The sequence below is a fragment of the Sciurus vulgaris genome (assembly GCF_902686455.1).
Source record: "Sciurus vulgaris genome assembly, chromosome: 4".
NCBI classification, from domain to species: domain Eukaryota; kingdom Metazoa; phylum Chordata; class Mammalia; order Rodentia; family Sciuridae; genus Sciurus; species Sciurus vulgaris.
Genome location: NC_136464.1, coordinates 51,457,863 through 51,481,309, shown reverse-complemented (window position 1 = coordinate 51,481,309; position 23,447 = coordinate 51,457,863). Strand labels below are relative to the sequence as shown.

At 40.6% G+C, this 23,447-nt stretch overlaps 1 protein-coding gene across 1 annotated transcript in view; it reads left to right on the top strand.

Annotated features, from left to right (window-relative positions):
* LRMDA (leucine rich melanocyte differentiation associated) overlaps positions 1-23,447 on the top strand; it is a 1,042,563-nt gene that overhangs the window by 820,996 nt on the left and 198,120 nt on the right. Inside the window, exon 6 of the mRNA XM_079135971.1 lies at positions 22,272-22,365. Coding sequence (XP_078992097.1) covers positions 22,272-22,365 — 94 coding nt within the window. The remainder of the gene's footprint in view (positions 1-22,271; positions 22,366-23,447) is intronic.

The following is a 23,447-nucleotide window of genomic DNA, read 5'->3' as shown; positions in this document are numbered from 1 at the left end:
GGCATGTAATGGTAGGATTGAGAATACATAAATGAGCGTTTTCATTAGAAACTAATATATAGCTAACTATATGCCTGTGAACATATTTGGTAATATTTGAAGAATTATATATATTTATAATGAAAAATTGATATCTTTGATCATCACACATGGGATTGCCACCTATAGAGGCAGAAATTTATTTTGAAATCTAGGAAGACTGTGCCTACTTTGAGGGCACTCAGGGTTGATGGCATAAAACCAAAACTTAGGCTGCCATTACAGAAGGTAGGAAGGGAGTTCTTTGGTGGGAAGGCATTTTACAAAGTTGAAATAAAATATTATCCATTAATCATGACGACAAAACTCTTGTATTCTGGGCCAGTCATCTCTTCTTGGGGAAAGCATTTTGCTTAAGTCTCGACTTTCTCATGTAATGGGGTGTTACCACCTTTCCAACATATTCACAGCAAAACCAATGGGGTCACTGCTTCTCTTTCTCTCCTGGAGCAGACCACAATCTCTTCCATCATTCAGTCCCCAGGCTATTTTGATCAACCTTCCTCTAGAGCCTGTGTTTCCGTTCCTCCTTGGGCTGCTGCTGTTGACTGGCCTTGTTCCCTACTAGGGTGTAAGTCACCTTCAGTTACAGCACAGGTTCCTCCTCTCACTTAGGAAACAAAGAGGGGAGCTTGAGTCAGCATACTTGGGAATACAGAATCAGAATGGAATTCTGTTCTGGAATCCAGGCGGGTGGTTTCCTGAAGGATACCACTGTGGGATGTTCTATCTGCTGTGTGGAGTCGGGTATTAACCAGGATGGCCTATGTGGGGTGCCAAGCCCACACTGCTTGCTCAGTGAGCTTCTTTCTCTCAGTCCTGTGACCACAGTGGCAGCTTCTCACAGATGATTTGGGACACCGGTGAATTTTGAAGATGAGGAAGAAATCCAAGCTTTCCCTCCGCCTCCTCTTTCTGGTTAAGAAAGATGGCCCTGCCCTCAGAGTTACATTGAAATCTTAAAAATCGTAATTTTTTGTATGTCGATAAGAAATATTTTTGAAGATTACAGACAACATAATGCAGATTTTATGAAGTTGCCATTATCCTTGTCAGTGAAATTAGTGAATTTTTCTAATCAGTATCTCCTGCCATCATACACAATGTGAAAATAACTCATGCTGTTCTATGAAACAGCTTATAAATTTTTACATACATGTGAGAGAAATCACTTGAAATCCAAAGCTGCCAAGAGGAATAATTAGGAGCCACAGAACAGATCTCGGTAATTTGACAGCAGCTTCTAAAACATCCCACAGGACGGAGAAGCACAAGCTGGCTTGACCTATATGTTTAATAATACAGATCATTGCCCTTGGATTGAAGCTAAAGGGTAGGACCAAGTGCTTGCTTCATCATGTTTTAGGAAAAAAATTGCCAAAGTTTATTTATGAATTCACCACACAATGGCTTCTTGCTTTGATTAGGAACCGGCAGAGCTCTCTAAGTAGCAACTCAGCATGCAAAATTAAAAACAAAAAAACAAAACCACCACAGAGCATCATTTCTTATATTCTGTCATGCTTGGCAAAAAGTATTATGTAAGGCCCAACTTAGACAAATGGCTATGTTAACAGTAGAAATAACCTTTTGTTTAATTAGAAAATAGGAGCTATATGGGACAATAAAAATGGTTACTGCTGCCCTCCGTCACTGTTTAATAAATATGATCGCGCTAGAGATAATGGTAAGTGTTATTTATTTGTGCAATATCACAGACTTGGTAATTGTTCACGTTGTTGAGAGTTATCCTGTGTGGAGATCACAGGAGTTTCAGAATTTGTTTCCTTTGATCCTAGAAAAGAAAATAGCAAGTTGTTTACTTGCAACGCGCACGGCCTCCCTAGGCCACAGTACCGTATCTGTGTATTTTTAGCCTCTCTTATTGCAAGGGCAAAATCTCCCTGGCATTGTCTGGAGCGTATTGAGAACTGGTGGGCTATTTTGAACTGGCTCTTTTTCATCCAGAGTGCCCTCAGGTCCCCGCGGAACATCCTTCTCAGAGATGCCACTCATGTTCAGTTCAGATTTCCCAGCACAACTAAATTTAGTAGACTTGCTGGAGGGAAGAAATAGGGCAAAGTCTCCAACCTGAGGATGTGGGCTTGGAAGAGCACAGCTGCTCCCTGATGGTCCCTCTTGGGAACCAGCACATGGGATCACGAGACTAAAGTTCACAGCATCTGTTTCAGTGTCATCCATGGATGCAAGGGTTGGGTGGGGAATAAAGGCTGGAGGAATGGGCTGGATCTCAGGGTCAGTTCCATTTTGTGTCTCACTGTGAGCACACACACGAAGTGTGTCTGGATGTGAACTTTGAGTCTGCTGGCTAGATTTATGTCACAGTGCTGTACTCCACATGGCAGTGCATTCCAGTTTCTTTTTTGTGTGTGTTGGGGTTGGAGGGGATATTCTGTTTTTGCTTGTGTGTGTTCACTGGAGTAGATGCTCCATTTCTGCCTTCTGTGGTTTGTCATGTTGGATGATGTATTTTTTTATTATGGCAACTTAGGGATTTTTCACTCTTGACTTTGGTGAATGGTGAGATTCCTCCTCAGACCTGAGCTGGCATTAGGCTTGTCTCATCCAGAGAAATCCACAGAAAGGAGATACGGCACAGATTGTATCCAAGTATTTTGTGTGACCACCTATTTCTGTGAGTGCTAAATAGCCCTTTCTAGAAGGTTTCCACATGCTTCCTTTATAAAAATATAGACAGTGTGTCAAAGGGAAAACACCACACAACAAAATCCCTTTTCTTCACACAATTCATTTTAAGCTTCAAAATCCCTGAAAATCCCCAATCTCCTTTTGCAGTCTGGTTCCCACTCTCTAACTTTCCTCATCTCCCCCTGAAAGAAAGAAGAAAGCGTTTCTTCCAAGGCTGATAAGTTGTGGGCCGATGCTTAGCAACAGCATTCTTGCGCTTTAAGTAGCTGCAAGGCCCTTGCTGAACCCTTTGATGTGACTGTCAGGGCAGATTTATTTTGTTTTAGCACATTGTCTACTTGTCCAGATGTATCAGGAGATAAAAAGGAGTCATGTTTACACTCCTCCCTTTTTCTTTTTTTCGGAGATGTAATTAAATCGTGTTTTTGATGAGTCTTGGGGAGCTCCAGTTGAAGAAAACAGGAATTGGCTAGAGTAAAGGGGGAAAGGGAGACCGGCCGGCAGATGAACACCTGACTGTTAGAAAATAAAGCCCAAGGACCAGCTGGCTTGGTTCTGGGAAGCTGGAGGTTTTGTTCTGAGTCTTTTGTCCCAGTTCTATGAAGTTCAACCAAGAAGGGGAGGTGTCCCTCCTGCGCTCACTTCCCAGCACTTTCTGTAAAACCTTTTAGCCGGCCCTAGTCTCTTCTTGCTTACTGCAGGCAGGCTCACACAGGCCTCTGCTCCCTCCCTCCTCCTCTCTTTCCCTGCCTCCCCTCTCTCCGCATCCCTCAATCTCATGATCCCTCATATTCTATCATTTGCTGCGCAGCCTGTCTGTGATAGCCGTTGATCTCAAGCTAATAAAATTGCTGAACTCCAGCGATCTTGAATAGCCCAGTCTTCGCCCAGGTGAGCTGAATTATCTTGCAGTGTGATGACTACCCCTTTCCTTTTTTTGGTGATCTGTGTTTTTTAACGTAAACATTTAGCAACACTGTTCTGAGTACACTTAATGACCTGTGGTGAGCAGTGACAAGCAGGAATCCAACATTTAGTACTGCTGAGGACCCGCCAGGCAGCGGCTACCGCGCTAGCTTTAATCTGCAGCAGGGGAAGCGCTCTATTTGCATTCTAAATAGGTTACACTACAGCGCCCCCTTCTGCCCAGTAAGGTGTGTGACAGGAGAGCCCGCTATGCTCAGTTTCTCTCCTGATGACATCGCTCAAGACCCTTCCGCAGCTTTCTCCTCTGATCTGCCCAACCCTTCTCCGGGTCTCTGCAGAAGCAGGACAGTGACTAACAGGTGCTCCGCTGGCGACCTGGGGTCTTCATTTGGATTAACATTTTTATCACTCATTCACCAAAAATTATAAATTGAAGAAGAGAGAAAGATGGGTGTAGCCAAAGGAAAGCTCCCTGACCCCAAACCCCAGGTGGATATCACTTAATGCATTTTGGGAAAGGCAGGCGCAGGTTTTGTGTTTTTCCTGGTGGACCATGCTGGAGTGCAGGAAGGACATTTTCCTTTGCTTGTTCTGAACAGCCATTGGATGTCTCCCTTGGGCAAAGTGCTCCTTGTCCTCTCATACATGCGGAACAGTGGAGTTAGGGGCTTGTGTGTGTCACTTTTCAACATCTCTTTCAACGTATCTGAGCTCTGCATGTCAGGGAAAAGGTCCCTTCAGAAAGCAGTGGGTGAGTCAGAAGTCTGAAGAGACAAGGACTCTTTGTTACCCTCAACCCTGGGAAGCTCGGGAATGCTACTTGTTCCGTTTCAAATTAATTTATTTTACCATCTGACAAGTATTTATTGAGAAACTACTGTGAGCCACGTTTCAGGGGGTGTGGGACATTGCCCTCAAGGCACAAACTGTCCCAAGAGGGGAGAATCACGGGCAGAAAAAGGACGGTGAAGGGAGCTAGGGAGGAAGACTGGAGCTCCTGTGTGGATGGGCACAGTTCCATGAGGGATTAGGAAGGCCACTGGTGCTGGCGGGCAGGGGCAGGGGACGGGGACACAAAGGCAGGAGAGGGCAAAAGCAAGGCCAGGGCAGAGGGCTTCTTGACCATGTTTGGGGCTTTTTGCTCACCCCCAAAACATACCTTTTTGTTTTAAGCAGAGGAGAAGTGTAACTGAATTTCTGATTTTAATTTTCTTTCTTTCCTCCTCCTCCTCTTTTTCAGACCCAGGGGTGCTGTACCTCTGAGCCACATCTTCTGCACTTTTTATTTTTGTTTTAATTTTTTAATTTTTGAAACAGTCTCACTAAGTTGCCCAGTGTGGCCTGGAGCTAATAATCCTCCTGCCTCAGCCTCCTAAATCACGGAGATTACAGGCCCGTGCCACTGTGCGCATAGATTTCTGATGTTAAAAGTACGATCTAAAGATAATCATTTCAGGTAGGATATTGTGGGGTTTGGCCAGGAATTGAGCAAATTCACTGTGTTGACTAACATCCATAGTTACTTTCTGGTAAAGGAGGGGAGGAGAAGAAGTGGGCTGATTTTAGAAAATTTCCTGAGGGAAATTCCACCAGCCAAAGAGAATACTCAGCTTCCCCAGTGAACTTTTGTGGGGTCCTTTGGCTCTTGGTCTTTTGTGACCAGCCAGATGGCATGTCTTGGTGGTCTTTCTTGTCACCATGCCATCAGTCCCTCTGTATCCTGGTTCTGAATGTACTCTTGCAGGATAAACCAGCAGCCGAAGGCAGACCTGGTTTCCAGAGCCATGCTGGTCTTTCAGAACCTGGGACTTCTATGGGTGGACAAGAGGAAGCAAGGCTTGTAGTACATCTGGGGACCTCTGTCTTATTACTGGTACAAAATACAGTTGATGTAGAATGGGATCAGGGAGAATGTTGAAATATAGTTTTGCAGATGGAAAGTCTTTTGAGAAATAATTCCGAAACATCTTTTCCTCTCCTCTCCTCCCCTCCTTTCTTCCCTCTCGGTTCCTTCCCTTCCATTCTTATTTTCTGGTATTGAGACTATCCTAAGCACTGGGTATACCCTCATCGGGATTCACCGCAGGGGAAAGGTCCACGCCTACTTTGAGTCTTTCCAAACCATAATGCATTTGAGGAGTTGAAGATTTCAGAGGCAATGTAGCAGAGTTTCTTTAGGAAATAAAGCTTTGAGTTGAGTCTGCATTCTCTTCCAGCCTCATAGACAAAAGAGGAAAAAAAAAAAAAGGTTGCTGGAATGGTTAGCAACGTTGTTCAGGGCATAAGAGTTACCCAAGCTAATACTTGGTCAGCGTGTATCTGTGTGGCTCTGGAATCTCCCAAGGAAATAGCTTTACACAAGTATGTTAGCTATCTGAAACCTGTGATGTCAACAATTATTGATAGTATAACACAGATCTAAAAAGACGTCTTTTGAGAACAGCTCTGTGAATGATTATCAGATAATTTTGAAAAAGAACAAAATAAAGGAGAAAAGATATTTTGGGGACAATTTCTCACACAAGTTTTCGTTAAATCATTTCTCATCATTTTTCTAGACTTCATTTGACTTTGTCTATGTATCTTGTACTAATAAAAGCATTAGTATTGTGAAAATTAATATTTAATAATGTAGGGTCCTTACCTAGAAAAGTCAAATGCTTATGTAGAGAAGTTTACAAACTAGGGATTGATATTCACTTTACAAGGGAAGACCCTCTGGGACTCGTAGTGTTTTATAACCACGCCTCCAGTGAGCACATACACACACTTGCAGACCACAGTCCTTCTGGAATTCTAGACCTCTGTGTCCGTGCTGCCTGGTTCTCAAGGTTTCGGCCTTTCCTGTGTAGACAGCATGGGGGAAGCTCCAGTCCAAGACGGTTTCAGCAGATTGAAGGCACTTATTCCTCTCCCACTTCGGTTGCCATAGTGGGTGTTGAGTTGCTAAGCACAGACTCTTACCTACTTCCTTTGAGCCTCTAGGGAGATATAAACCTCAAGAGTCACAGCCAGTCCTGAGTCTACTGGGATCCCATTTTGACATCCTCCCTCCCACATGACATGGGTCTTCAGGGAGTCAAATGGTCCAGGATACATGGTCCTCATCTATGAAGTCAGCAATGAACGTGGATTTTTGGCTGTGTTCAGGGCAAACATTCTTGACATCTCTTTTAGAAATAGATTTGAGAGGAAGAAGAGGGACTGAATGGCAGAGTGACAGGGAAATGCCTTTGGAAAACGAGAGATGTACTTCAGAGTTCATTTCCCCAGACATCTGAAGTTTACATAGATCCTGATAAAAACTTCTTGGGGTTGTTGTTCCCAGAGGAGTGACTTGTGCTGTTCTTTGGAACTGGTCACACATGGGTTCTCTCTTGGCGATATCAGTTCCACGTCTGGTCAAAATGGCAAATGTGGTCTCCCTCAGGGAGGAACACCAGTTGCTGTTTGATGCATGCTCATTAGGATAAATACACTATGTAGTTCCTGACTTGTGTAAGAAACATGAAACCGGGTCTCACTTTATCCTGTTGACACGTGTGTGGAGGTGGGTTGGGGTGTTGTTCCGAAGGTCTATTGTGATGTCCGCTGGTTGAGTTCTTACTGAGGTTTTGTTGTTGTTCCTCTTTTCCATGTCGTCCTAGGACCCCAGCAGCTGCCCTTGCCTACCACCACTCTCATTGCTCCCTTTAGACACCTATTACTATTTTCAATCTTCTGTGGGATACCCAGGCTTATTAAAAATAAAATTGTAGCTAAAGCTATTTGGGTCCAACCAAGAGCCTGAAAAGTGTCAAATGCTTGCAGGACTCTGGGGGAAGGATTTTTCTGGATGTGGACACCTTTTGTTGAAGTAGATGTTGATTTAGGACTGGGCTATTAAATAGCGGGGGTTTGTTGTGGCTCCGGAGATGGTGCCAAGAAGTCCTGGATGTCTGGGATAGAGCTCGGGGCTCCAAAAGACTTACACAAAAGCTTGTCTACTGACAAAGGGAATTTTCTCTTTTGGCCTCTTTGGTGCACACCACACTGTACCTTGGAGTAGATACATGTACCACTGGGGAACTGTTACCCTTTTGCTTTTATCAGCAGTGCCCTTGGGGTGCCAGTTACTCTCCTGGCACTAGGTGTGGGCGTATGATTCAGGATCAACTGAACAGAACATTCCTTTTCCTTGATAGGGAGACTCTTTCAGAGATGGGCCTGTAACTCAGACCAGGCCATGGATTCCTAGATTTTGCTAGAAACTTATAGGAAAGAGAAGGATCTTTGAAGATAGTAACACAAGAATCTGGAGCTCTGGAGAGGTCACCACATTGAGGAGTTAACAAAGAAACAAAACCAACAGAGAGAAAATCCTGATGATAATTTGGAGTACCTGGATCCAACCATACCTGAAACTGTATAACCTTGAACTCAGTAACCACCCACCTCCATTTATTTCCTTAAAGTACTTTGAATTAGATTTCATTACGTACAGTTACAAAAAAAAAAAAAAAGTTGGTCTTTTTTTCCCCCTTGAATTGTTCAAAGAGGCAGATTCTACGACCTACCTTGAAAATGTGGTAAATGGTCTCCATAATATCCAATCAATACTTCTTAATTATATGACTTTAATTTTATTTTTTTAACAATCTCTATAATTTGTAAGTAGTGAACTAATTCCGTGCCCCAAATAAAACTCCTAAAATCCTCAGGAACCTAAGTAATTGACCTTCTCTTTATCAAGACAGCTTCATGTGCATGACTCTTGATTTTTCAATGGTCCCTTCAGCCTTCATGTTAAGTATTTCCGTAAGTCAGTCCTGGTGTTTGGTCTTGAAAGACTGAGATGGCTGGTAAGGGACTTGACCAGTGAGCCACGTGGCTGCCATTGACTTACCTTCAACAAAAACCCCCTCTGGCTTCTCCTAAAACCCCTTTCACAGAGACGAGTAAGCACAGTTACTCCAGAACCAGAGAAGATTCCGGTAGAAGTGGCCAGTGTAAACACCGGCCCCTCTCTGCAGTCGCCTTTGGTCCATACCAGGGACAGTGGAGCTGCTACAGTCTCACCTCCCTACACCCCCCCACCACAGGGATGAAAGACCACAGTGAGCACCTTGTTCTCCTCATTCCCTTCTTATGCCCTCTCCCCATAGCTGTGTCTGAATCTCCAAGTGGCTGGTTCAGTGAAGACATAGGAAAGAAAACATACATAATTCTGGAGCCAATTGGCCTGGCGGATATACACGTCGGGAGTTGGAGAAGTCAGTGTGCGCCTTCTCTGCCATCCCAGCCCCACAAATCAATTCAGCCTTCAGAGCCGCATCCATTGCCTTGTGATTATGTTTGTGTAAAGTCTTGGGGTCTTTGATCAAAGAATGGCATTTCAGGCCAGGCCCTAATCCTTAGTGCCTTAAGATGTTTAAATGGGTTAAAAAAAAAAAGTTGATAACAGCTGGGATTTAAATTTGCCTTTGCCCAGCTTTTGTTTTGAAAGGGCTTCTATTATCCGTGGCTTCCCTTTTGGAGGCAAAGATGGATCGTTGGGTAAACCGAAAAGGGAAAGAGGATATGGGAGGAAATGGGCGGAGACTCTGAATTAATCTTCTGGGGAAGAATGTTTGATCAGCGGGGAGGATGGAAACCTTGGATGCTGACAGCAGGCACCTTTCTGACAGGGTGTGATTGGCACCTTTGAAGCTTCGTCGGGAGCCAGTGTCCAGTGGGTGGGAGCTTCCTCTGTCTGTGGGTGGTGGTGTTAATAATGTGGCAACTGGAAGGATTAATTGCGGACAAGCAGCGGGATTATGAGGAGGGCTCCTGAGCTCTAAAGGAACAGTTCGAGGCAAGCCTCTGATCTGTCAGCCTTAGAGGAAATTAGTGGGAGCAGGCTTAGGGAAAAAAAGGCATTTAGGATATTAAAGCGAAATGTAAAGAGGATATTGAAATAGGGCGAAAGGGCAAGGAGCGCTGATCTCGAAAGGCAGCGCCCCCTCTTCCTACTGGGAATCTGCGAGGTTCCTCCAGATTTCACAGACACCTTCCTTTTATGGTCCAGCCGAGTAATTTTTCGTGTCTTGCAACAAGTTAGGGAAGGGTTAGGCTGGGTTCCTGGTGGCCCCCAAGTTCACGTGAGAAACTTGCTTCTCTTCCACTGCCTGGTGTCCTGAGACTGAGGCTCCTGGGTAAGATTTTAAACCAAGTCAGAGCATTACTGACACCCTATCTGCATTAGCTATCTATTGTATATTTTACTTCTTACTCTTCTGGTTCAAGTCAGGATGTTGCCAATAAATCCTGTGTTACCATTAAAGAGGCCATTCATCACACTTCCTAATGTGATTAATCAAGATACACCACAGTACCCTTAAAATGAGATCATTTTGATAAATCATGTATGACATGAAAAGACTTTATTCCTTTTAAGTGCAATTTAGACTGTAATTTTTTTCCTCATTTATGATTCATGGGAGAAACATGGATAAAATTCCCTTGCACAGTTACACCTTATCTACAGCAATAACTCAAAACTGCTTTTAGATGAAAATTCAGGGTCTTATTCACCAAAGCTGAATGCCAGCTCGTTATTTTCTGGCGTTCAGTAGTCCAAAAATAATGTCCGCACATTAAGCAGCATTCTCAAAAAGTTGGAATTGGCCAGGCACCAGGCACATCAATTACACTCTATAATCCTTAATAAGGAAGCAATATCACATGTCCTCTTGGAGGTTTTTTTTTTTTTTGTCAGTGGTGACGCTCAGCCTTCACCTCCCCAATTTAGCATGATTCGGAAACATGTATGAGAATTTCAGCTGCTTTACCTGACTCTGTTCTTATTGCATGAGGCTCAAAAGAGGTATGTTTCCCCTCCCCGAACTTTCTTTTCCGTTCCCCTTTTGCAAATGAAACTCCCTTTTCGCTCCGTCTGAGTTTCGTTTCTAAGCTGTTGTGTCTGTGATGCGGGCACAGCTGTCACAATAATTTGGGAAATGATATTCATAACCTCCAATAGAAAAATAATTTGAAAATGTGCCTTCTGGTGAGATCCATCAAGTTTAAGGTCATATTTTTGGTTAAAAGGCAGACACTGATGCTATTCATTAAGCTGAAAAAATGGCTTGTTTTCCACTAATATTGAAATAAACTCTGGATGAATGTTAAGTCATGCTGGCATTGCACTTATATAGAAAGCAAAAGGAAAACACAGATATATTTAATTTGGACATGTAAAGTCAACAGAGTTTCAGGTCTTATTTGAGACAGGGAATCAGGAAGAATGGCCAAAATAAATGTGAACAATTAGAAGTTCATTTGCCTTTTTCAGAGACTGAGAACATTTGAAGGAGGATTCTAAGAATTCTTAGACCCATTTGTGTTTTTTCAAACACTGGTGCCTACGAATAAGAACTTGATCAGCATGTAATTTATTTCCCCCCTGCTCTTTGGGATTCATTTTGAGGAGTGAATCCATATCCGGTATTTGACTCTGTGTTTAAGTAACCCCAGAACGCACATATCCTGTCCCACATAACATAACAAACATTAACAAAACCCAGGTTTATTTGAGTCATCATATTATGTTGGTCTTTATACCTTGATCAGAGAGATAGAAACTGACATCGAAGATTCCTTACACATTATTCACATTTAAATGGAATTTTCCATGGTTCTATTTTTTCTCATATAACGAGTGAATGAAGAATATAAGGCCACTAGGGCTGTCCTCACCTTGTTTAGGTTTCCGTTTCACATTTATGACTTTCTATTGTCACTATGAAAGATCTGTAAATTGGAAAGGTATGCATGTATCTCATTAAAAAAGTTTCCTAGCTCTAGCAACACTCAGCAAACCTCCAAAGAATGCAAGTTTGGAACATAAATATTTTAAGGCCCCATAAAATTGGCAGTGAATATTTTTCTCTCCTTTAACACCATGTTTGTTTCATTCCAGTCTACTGCCACGATTATATTTTCCAAAACGATTTTTAATACAATACACAATTATTTCATGCAAGGTTGGGCAGGTCGCCTCATTAAGTCTGCTAAGATCAGACCTCTTGTGACCCCACAGATATTCTTGCACTTATTACTAATTAAAATGGCCTCCTCAGTTGTCCCAAGTTTATCAGTGCAAATAACAAGCTAAGCTGAAGAGGCACAGTTGGAAAGTTAGTCGGGGTAGATGACCCGGTCCCCAAACCTGTGGTGTGAACACAGTAGTGTTCTGCCACCTGTTGGCTCTGCTTACACATAACAGGGTATTGATGTCCCTCACAGCAGTGTGGTAACCCTCTCTGACCTCTGTCCCAGTTCATCACCCCCAGGAGAAAAGAAGAGGCCTCTGAGAATTCCAGGCCTCCCGACTTTCCCATCATTCATTGCCTTGGCCACATGTTTCTTCTGCTAATGCTAAAAATTTATGGCTGAGCACATTAAGGGCAGTGCAAGTCCTTCCCTTCTTCTGGATTATTTCAGCATTTCCTGTCATAAGGAAATCCAAGAAGACATGTCCTCAGTGGATTGTGTGTGACAGTATCTGCTTATATCTCAGGAATCTGAGGCATGATGGATAAACTGTCAGTTTTGAAGGATGATGTTTTCTCCATATTTCCATTATGAACCAGGCTGTCATCTCCTAATAAATTTCTTGCATTGGTATCCATTTATTTTTACAAGCAGAGGGTCTGATGTATTTGAGAAAGGCAATGACAGCAGATCTGGCCCAGCTTGACAGAGCTGGCTTCACCTCATTTTGGAAAACTACTTTGGTTCCAAGGACAGAACTTGACCTGCAGCCCTTAAGAATAAAAAACGCTGTGAGAGGATGAGAGACACATGAGACAAGTTCCTTCTTTTTGGCCAAAATAAATCAAGCCTCTAGGACTACCATGACATAATATTGTTTCTAAGACAGTCCTACAAACCCAGATGAGAACCACCATATGTAGCTCTTTACTGAAGTCACAGTAACACAGTGAATCCGCATGAATTCTGATTACCACGGTGTTAGAGATATCACCACTTTTGCTTTCAAAAGGATCTTAGTGCTTTTGTGCTCAACAAGTGATAAGTGAAGTTCATACATGTCATAAACACTTAATTACAGAGTGTGTGCATGTCCCTACTGTGGCTTCTCTGAAGGGTGGGAAAGCGATACAATTTTAGTTTAACTCCTAACGCATTTAAAGTCTAGTTGAAGAGATGAGATGCTATACAAAATTAGAGTGAAGTAAAAAGAAAAATCAGAGCTGATTTTTAATGAGCAATGGCTAAGACCATTGTTTCTTGCTTTATTTAATCTTGACCTTTATTGGGAAGAGAGTAAATTAGAACATCTTAGTAGTTAAGTCAGTGGCCAATAGAGGCAAACTTTTCTGGATTTGTGGCCCAACTCTGCCATGTACCCGTGACCCGTGAGTGAGATCTGTCAGATTTCTTACATTTACCAACCCTCTGTTTCCTCATCTATAAAATCAAACTCCTCTGTGGCATTGTGAAGGTAGAATAAATTAGTACTTGGAAATTGTTTAACATAGTCCAAGATAAAAAGTAAGTTCTCATTAAGGGTTAGCTAAATTCAGCCACCTCCTTGTACGCACCACTGGTGAGACTTTTCCATCACTTTCTTAAGTTTAGGAAAACAATAAACCAATAAATCAAGCTGTAATTATTGTAGAATTTTCCAATTTCTGCTGATAATACTCCCACCATGACTGATGTGAAGCTATCACAGTGACATCAGGTGTTGGGAAGAGAGCACATCATTTTATAGTATTTCCACCATATAGGTACAAGAGACTCAAATAACTTCTAAAGCATAAATAATGGTGAATTTTTGTAAAACTAGTAATTGATAAGTTTTTGTGTATGTTACCTTTGTTTTTAACATAATTTATTCAACTGTGAGCATGTACTGCTTAATTTTAAATAGTATCTGTGTTTAAAAACTGACACAATTCCTAAAAAGTTAATCATTGGATGTTTTGAGCGATTACAGGTTGATTTTAGCATACCACTGGTTATATGAACCCCAAAACCAAAGAGATCAAAAGCACTCATGTCTGCATTACATAGCTCATTATTTTATTAATAATTAATAAATAAGTGCATGGTTTTGTTTATACACCAGACCATAAAACACATTGAATCTTATCATGAGTGGAATCATATCTTTCTACAAATATATTGACTGCCTTTGTAAGTATACTAAATAAATCCAGGAGGGTTTTCTTTGCTAGGCACATTTGAGCATCAAGTTTATCATACAATGGTTGGGATTCAAGCTATGAAATCATATTGTGTCATTTCAAATTCCAAATTTTTCAAATACTAACTGGGTGCTCTTGGATAAGTTATATAACCTCTGTCTAAATCTCAGTCATCTTATCTGTGAAATGGTAATTGTAACGGTATTCACATTATAAGTTTGTTGAGAGAGCTAAACAAAGCAGTGTATGTGAAATGACTGCATGTTAATTAATGCTTGAGAAATGTGATGCACACATGCAGATTGCTTGGAGGTTATAATATATTACATTCTGATTATGTTTTGTGTTTGAACGTACTCCACAAACTAAATCCTCAGTGAGACTTAATTAGCAACAATATTGACTCATGCTTCATTGTACGTCTTTGGATAAAGATGATTGTTACTAGCTGGGCATGATGGCACACACCTGTAATCCCAGCAGCTAGGGAGACTGAGGCTGGAGGTTCGCAAGTTCAAAACCAAACTCAGCAACTTAGCAAGGTCCTAAATAACTTAGTGAAACCCTGTCTCAAAATAAAAAAATTGAACAAATCGGAGTGGGGATGTGGTTCAGTGGTTGAGCACTGCTGAGTCAGGTCCCTGATGTGTGTGTGTGTGTCTGTGTGTGTGTGTGTGTAATAGATAGATAGATAGATAGATAGATAGATAGATAGATAGATAGATAGATATAGATATATAAATAGATGTTGTGAATGGAATGTTCTCTCTTTTTAAAATTACCCTTGCAACTGGTCGCTTCCTTCTCATTGACGAACTTTTCTCAATACTTTGAGAAGTTACTTTGTGAGATGCTATCAGGCTTTTACTGTCAAATTAGAATTTGGCCCCTAAAATCTTGAAGTCTGCAGTTCTGACAAGGGACCAGACAGGAGCCCAGCTGACAGTGTTGGAGGCAGAGTAGAGTAATGCCAGGAGAAGGGGATCAGAGACAGGGAGGTGCTGGGGAAGCAACTTGGGCTTCGGGGTCAGGTGGTTGACTTGGTTTCTACTCACACTCAGAGTTTTAGAACTGTAAAGCTTTGGACACATCCCTTATCTTTTCTATGTCTCAGTTTTCTCATTTTCCAAATGAGGGTAATAAGGAGACATCTCTTAGACACTGGAAAACCATTAGCACCTAGTACATATTCCAGAGATACTAACTCCAGTCTCACACTTTGTCCCCTTTCTTTCCCGATTCCTTTTCTTTTCTCTTTGACTTATGTTCCTCTCTTCTCTTCCTCCACCTCTCCTCAGCTTCTGATGGGAGAACTTAGAGAGTACTTGAGGGAATATGTATTGTTTCATATCAACTGCTATATAAGTAGAGTTTAAATTTTTAATATTTTAAATTGTAAGAAGCAGTGACATACTACATAAGGTTAAAGGAAAAAACATCCCTAATCTAACTTTGCTATCAAACAGCTTTTCATCTTTAACTTCAATGGATTGCAAATTTTATATGGTTAAAAATTCCAATAAATGTGATTTTTATATTTACTATGTTCACTTAAAATTATGTAATAAACACGTTTGCATATTTTTTCTCACCTTCATATTTATAGTTTTATTTGGTTACCTAAGAAAAATTGATAATTATTGTAATATCCCATATGTAGATTCTTTTAATTTTTTCCATGTTATATAAGTACCTGCTAAGTATGTTTTGGAAGCTCCTGCTCTGGATGAAGGTCTTTTACAGTTCTCACAGCATGTGATTTGATTGAGTAATAACTTACTAAATGGCCAAGCCATAGCCTTTACTTCCTTTTTCCTTTCCTGGTTCTTTTTCTTCCTCCCCCTCTTCCTTCCTCTCTCCTTGCCTTACATAAATATTTGTGAACTGCTAACTCTGAACTGGTTGCCATTTTGGGCACTGGCAGAATTGGGCCCCCTGTAGATCAGATAAAAACAAATGGAAAGCTCTAGGCTATTGCTTCCAAAGGCTTCTTATGCCAGACAGGCCTTTGGCACAACCTGCTGACTTCTGACTTTTATTACTCTTCACTTCCCTCAATCAGCTTAACCCATGAAGTCCCAGGTTTTCAATTCTCTGTAAGAAGATGGATTAAATGCTCAGTTTGTGCTGGGCTCTTGGTTCTGCCCTGCTGGGCCTCTTGGTTATGAATTCACCCTCATTTCTACTTTGCCTTCTCACCCCCTCCCAATTTCTTGGCTTTGGTCTCTGGACAAGATGTCTGTTCCTGCTTCCAAGTCTGTCTGTCATTCCCAGCTCAATCCATCCATCGGCCATTGGCACTTTCCATCTTGCTTCACGCTGAAAGGCCTGGAGCCTTCATCTGTTAGCTGGGCAGGAAGCCTCAGCCCTCAGGCTGGCTCTTAGCTTCCCTAACCCAGTCCTTCAGGCCATGGCAAGTCTTTATCCTCCTATTCTGAAGAGTTGGCTCATTCCTTTAGGTTGAATTACAATAATGAGCATATAGTTTTATCTTTGACTTTAAAATGTTTTATTCCTTCAATCATCATGCATTGACTTCCTCTCTCTATTTCTGGTAGTAAGTGGGGTGTGAGGATTACTAGTATAGTTAATTTCAGACAGTTCACATAGTTAATTTAGAAAAGTCTCCATTAGTGTGGATGAGAAACAAGTAAGGGTATGATGACCGTTACAGGTGTTCAGGTGTCATAACCGAGGGCAGGGGCAACTCTGTGTTAATTCAGAGGATGAGACTCCTGCTATGAGTTGGCAACTCTTCATAACAATTATTGATCATGATGTGATTTTTGTGTGTGTGTGATGCATCAAGAATGCAATCAAGGTCCTTGCTTTATTTTTTATGATATTTTTCAGCATGAGGTCTGGTATATAGTAGGTGGTTACTAAATACTTGATAACTAATGAGTGATGCTTTTCCTTATGAGAGAAAAATAAATGTTTTTAGGAGAGTCAGCTTTATACCATGGTTTCAGAGAATGAATTGTGATGAAAAGTGAAGATTGCTTTTACTTGAAAGAGGCTGACAAATTTCCCAGACCCGGGATCACTTTATGCGGCGAATGATTTAAGGGTGAGTGAGCGTGCCAAAGCACTCCACTTGAGCTGAGTGATGGGGAATGAGTTGTGGAGCTGTGGTCTTAGATGGTATTTTGTGAAAAATAGTGGGAGATTTATGGCTATTAAACAACTTTGTAGCTGCCCCTTTCTTGTTTTGAAGTCTGCCAAATCTCTCCTCCCATGGTCTGTATCATGTTCCTTCAGCACATCCATGATGTCCACAGAACAGCCTCTGGACTGCAGTTTTCATCCCGTGCCCCCTGGAAGGGCTTTGGATCGCATGCATTTCTCTGAAGACATCCGTTTTCTGTAATCGCTGAGTGACACGCTCACTTTGCAAAGTCTTTCTTCCAGCGCACTGTTCTGTCACAGAATCCTTCCCAGTGAGGTTGCCAAAAGTTCTCCCATCCTTCCTGCATTATGGAAATTGCAGAGTACAGTATATTAGTGACTATTACCATTATTGATGGGAGTTTAAAAAAAGTATTAGTAACTCTTGATTTCAGTGTGTATCTTCAGCTGTGAAGAGAAGAATGAAGACGCCTTCAGTATGCCTTGGCAGATCTTCAGCAGAGAGGCTTACGAGACTGAAGGACGACTTCTGGCCTTGGCGTTGAGGGGACACACATTTACCATCCTCAGCTCTGTTCCATTCTACGTGTCACGCTCAGCAGCTTGAGAAGAAATAGAAATGGGATATTTCATCTCAAAAATCCCAACCAGAGACGGCCTCAGTCCATGTTATGCAACTGTTATGCAACTACCACAGAGTGGTTGGAGGAAATAGGCTCTTGTTACAGGTTCATATTCCTATAGGGTTAGAGTTAGGGTTAGGGTTAGGGTTAGGGTTAGGGTTAGGGTTAGGACCGTCTGCATCAGAGGAGAAATGGAGTGCTTGTGTTTTCGAATTGCATATTTCAAGAAACTTTGAAAACACAGAAGAGATTAAAAATTATGAGCATATAATTATAAACTAAAGCAATGGGCATATTTTGAATAAGACTCAGAAAGATGAGAAAAACTTGCTGTGGAAGAAGATATAGACAAAGGTCATCTAGGAAATGGTACCTGGGGAAGGAGTAGTGTCATCTCAATACCAACAGACACTTTTCCTCATGCTGGTAAATTAAATGAGAAACCTTATGGAGTTAAAAAAGAAAATGAACACCCATAGCTATCATACCAAATTTGTAGTTTCTAGCATTTTGACATATTTGTGTCAAGAATATTCTTTAAATGAAAAAAAAAAAAAAAAAACCAGAAACCATCAGATATAGAAATGAAACTCCCTCACATTCCATTAGCCCCAGTCCTCTTACCCTGCCCAGCCATTTACATGAATTTAGTGTATAGCTTTTATAAATTTTGGATGTTTCTGTACATGTACAAAATCAAAGAAATGCCTATTTACATAAATAACATACTGCATTTATCATTTGGCGAATTGCCTTTTCACTGTATAAATTTTAGGCCTATTCAAATTGAGATATATGTCTACTTTCTTTTTTAATTATTTTTAAAAATTTATTCTAATTGTACATGATGGTAGAATGCATTTATACATTTTGATAGACCATACATAAATGGAGTGTAAGTTCTCGTTTTTCGGATTATACATGTTGTAGGATCACATACATGTACAGGAGGTAATAATGTCTGCTTCACTCTACTACCCTTCCTACCTCCATACCCCTTCCCTTCCCTCACTCCCTCTACCTAATATAAAGTAACTCTATTCTTCCCTAGCGCTCCCCCCTTATTCTGCACTAATATGGATATACCAGGTTTATTGCTCTTAAATGCTAAGTATTATTCTGCCATATTAATATACATTTTACCTATTTTCCTTATTGACATTTAAGTTATTTCCACTTTTCTTCTGTTATGAACCACGCTGCAGTAAACACTGTAAACTTGCAGACCTATGTGAAATTTTCCATAGTATATGTATTTTAAGTGGAATCACTGCACCAATTTTCAGTTTTATTAGATGCAGCTAAACCGCCCTCCAAAGTAGTGAACAGGACACACTCCTACTGGCAGGGGATGAGACAAGACCATTTCATTTTCTTTCCTTCTCACTAGTACTTGTTATTATGAGACTTAAAACTTGGCTTATATGATGGGTGGAAAAACTGTATCCTGTTTTAATTCTCATTGCCTTTAGTACTGGCAAATTTGAACAAATTCTCATGTTTATTAACTGTTCAGGTTTTCTCTTCTTTGAAATCCCTGACATTTCCTTTGTCCACTTTTTTTTCCCCTATTTTTATTGGCTTAGGGACATTCTTTATGTATCCTGGATACTAGTATTTTATTGTAGATGTGCAAATATCTTCTAACAGGAGATAAAAGTAAAATGTAAAAATACAAATCCCTGCCAATAGGCAGTTAGGAAAATTGGCAAGGATCCAAAGATTGGAGAACCTTTATGGTCCTGAAGATTCAGAGTTGCCCAAATTTTCTTATTCTTGTTTTAGGCATCTTTTCTTAGTCCAGGTACAAGAAAACATCATGTCAATTTTTCTACTTAGATTTCCATTATCTCATACTCGATATACTTTGGGTAAAGTGCTTCAGTTTCAAAGTCAACTCTTTATTCTTTGGCAGATAGTGTGCAAATTTAAGACATGTTCCTGTCCACTTCTTTCATATGATAATTTTGCCTTTCCTAATCGTGCTTCTAAGCATAAGATTCAGAAAACCAATGTGAACATCACTATTGAAATGAGTGAATGGGCTTCATTTTGATAAAAGCCAGGGCAAAGAGTTGGTGGTTGGAATTGATTTGTAGCTGTTTTTCCAAACATTGAGCCATGAAAGTTCCACCAAAAGGCATTACTTGCAGAATTAATTCTTTTCCTGAATTCTTTTCCATGACTTGAGCTTATAAATGGACACTAAGCAGAAGAATAATTAAGTGCTGGGCATAGAATGGTGGCCACACAACCGAAGTCACACCGTTTCTGTCCTGTCGACAATGGGAAATAAAGCGAAATAGCTTTTTTTCCTCTTGATCACAGAATTCTAATGATTCACACAGTCCAAGGTATTTACTTAAAGGTAGCGTTTCCTCCACTGATTTTAGGAAAAGCTGTAATCAAAATGTCAACAGCCCACGTAGAGATTAAAAGTGTTAAAAAATGTCACAGTATAGCAAACTAAAACTCATTTTAGATTTTAGGTTATTTTTTTTTTTTTTTTCCTTTCAGTGATGAAGAATAACATGTAAAAAAAAGTTAGAGCCTCCTTTTAGAGGAAGTATGTTATATCTAGGTAAGGATGGTCCCCATTCCAGGACCTCATATGTCCTGCCCCAAGCATTAAACAAGTATGTGTTTAGAGCACTACCCTTGTGTTTCATTAATCATGTTGAGATTACAGAAGATCTGGAATGTCAGACAAGTGGTGACTACATATTTTAACTTTAATTTTAATCCAATTTCTGACCCTTTCACGTTCTTGCAACACCCTACATCTCTAATGATGTAGTATGTAACAAGTCTTATGCACTTTTTAAAAGATTTTTTATTGGTAACTGAACTTTTCTACCCTTCTGGACCCAACACCCTTGGATCAAGCTTTAAACACCATATATTCACCTTATATTTGCCTTTGAGCTGGTGTGAAGAAATACTGCCTAAAATCTGTTTCTACCCAGGGACATAGCTTCTGGTTTTGCTCCATTCAGAACTCTTTCTATAAGTCTCTACTGAAAGCTTCTTAATCAAATATCTCAAATGTCAGAAATGAAGTTTAAAGGGGTTTTTCTAGCAAGTAGGTATAATCTCCTACTTAGTTTTGATTCCCATAATGTAGGTAATCTGTTTGGAGAAAAGGCCTGCTACTAGCAGGGCAAATATATCCCATAGAATGCATTTCCTATTCCAGAAAGAAAAATATAGCATTAATGAAATTTACTTTTTCATGGAGCTTGGAAAGGTTGTAAGCTTAGGATTTTGATCCTAGCAGATGTTCCTTTTTGGATATTAAGAAAAAAGTTGCATTTGATTTAGAAATCTCAGTTAAGAGTTGCAATGGTCGATGGTTGTTACAGGTAGCCATACTCTGAATGTGACATACTGGTCATCTGTAGTGTGTGACAGCCAACCCCACAGCTGGCTGTCTTCATATGTAGCCCACATGGATGTGGAGTTCAGAAGGGAGAGAGTTAACAGCCTGGACCATACAATATCAGTTCTCTGGTTAAAGAGTTACTTATATACAATACAAAAGCAACATCCTAGATATACTTCAGGTCATTTCTTTTAGGCTTTAGAATGACAATGTTTTGTTGATAGCTATTACATAAGTCGAACAAACCTATCACCCAAATCTAAAATCAAACGCACTTTCAAATCCAAAATGTTTTTAGTACTATGACATCACAAGTGGAAAATTCCACACCTGACCTCCGGTGATACATTGCAGTCAAAATGTAGGCACATTTAAGGGCTGGGTTTGGGCTCAGTGGTAGAGTGCTTGCCTGGTATGTGTGAGGCACTGGGTTCAATTCTCAGCACTACATATAAATAAATAAAGTAAAGGTCTGTTGACAACTAAAAATTTATTTAAAAAGGAGGCATATTTAAAATGTATAAAATTACCTTCAATGTGTGCATAAGGTGTATAGGAAACATAAATTAATTTTGTATTCAGACTTGGTTCTCATCTCCAACATATCTCATTATGTGTATATAGATACTCAAAAATAATTTAAAAAATCAGAAATCCAAACTGTTCTAGTCCTAAGCATTTTGGATAGGTTATGCTGAACCTATATCCCAAGTCCAAGTTTCAGACTGGTTTCTTGGTGCTGTTGTTAAACTTAGCCAGAAGCCAAGTTGCACAACCTGTAACAATTTATGTCCTTCCCTATGGTGATTTCATGCTGCTGAGTTTTATGTCTTCAACTCTCTCTACCTCCATGCCACTGGGCCATGTATACCAGCCCTGTTTTTCTCTGCCCTGGGGGCAAACTTAGCTTCTGCACTGGTTTCCATAGAAATCTGCTCATAGCCTGTGTTTGCTTTGTGGGAATTACTGGGAGAAGACCTGTGATAGAAATCTAATTCTATATTATTTCCTGCCTTCAGCCTCTCCTTTTCCTCCTCCTCCTCTTCCTCCTTTCAGTTAATCACAACAAAGAAACCAACCCCTATCACGGAGTCATGCCAACCCCTATCATAGAGTCATTGCTGAGGCCCGCAAAGCTTTGTACCCTACCCTATACGTACCAGAATTTTATCTCAACAAAGACCCCTCTTGCTTCCTAAGAAGAGTCTCTTTGGATAAATTCAGATCCCAAGGGCACACATTTGGTAAACAAGGGTATTTGGCATTGGATGTTGCTTCCTATTGACATTTGCCTTTATCACGCAGGCTTCCAGTGGGGACCTTGCTGCCTCTGCCTTTCCTGAGGAGCACCACTACACACCCCTGCCTTCTGCTTCCAGAGAACTCACCAGTCACAGAGGTGGGAGCTCAGCTTTTATTGCTCTCAGAGGTTGTGGGGAGGGGCACTTGGCCAGGGAGAGCTCTGGGCTCCTTGGCACTTCAGGAGGAACACAGTGCTTTTTAAGTCCTTGATGGGAAAACCATACCTGTCAAACCTAATGATTTTAACCCATATTAACCAGAATTTAGCAGCAGTCTACTGGGGAGACATATAAATCCACAGTATAATTTAGTAATTTTTTTTTTTTTTTTTTTACTTCACATAAAGAGATTATAGCATTTAAAAATTACTAAGAAGATCATTACTTCCAGCACTGGCAAAAGAGGAAAATTGGGAAATTCATTAATGTTTGTTAAAAAAAAAAAAATCATTGTTTGCTAATTCACTTGTTGAAATCTGTAATTTCAAAATAGATGAACTCTCCATTGTAGCCCAAAGGAATTTAAATTTGCCTGGTACAAGTGGAGAGAATCCACATGTAATTTTTGCTCAAAACATTAATTTGGTGTACCCAGTTCTTCTAAAGACTTGAATTCATATTTCCATCCATAGAGTCTTGGGTTTCAAAAGCAGACCGTCCGAGTGCCGCGGCGCTCTCCTGTAATCCCAGTGACTTGGGAAGCTGAGCAGGAGGACCATGAGTTCAAAGCCAGCCTTAATAACAGCGAGACACTAAGTAACTCAGTGAGACCCTGTCTCTAAATAAAATACAAAATAGGTCTGGGATGTATGGCTTAGTAGCTCAATGCCCCTGAGTTGAATTCCTGGTACCAAAAAAGAAAAAAAAAAAAACAAAAAAGGCAGACAGAATACTGACTTGGAATATCATTTGCAAATGCCTTATCCCTAAACTGGTAACTTGGGCCAAGGACTGTCATTACCTAAGCTGAGATTGGTAAGGGTAGGAAGAGGCCATGCAGTGTAACCTGTTTACTTTGTTTTATCCTGGTTATGATTAGAGCTGTGGTTCTTAATTGTGAATCTGTTTCCCGAGGGCAAGTAAGAAGCAGCTTAGATTGAGGGCATCGTAGACTTTAAATGTTTCCTTAAGCAGGAAGTTTCCTCCTACAGGATGGGACACTGAATAAGAACTGTCCCAA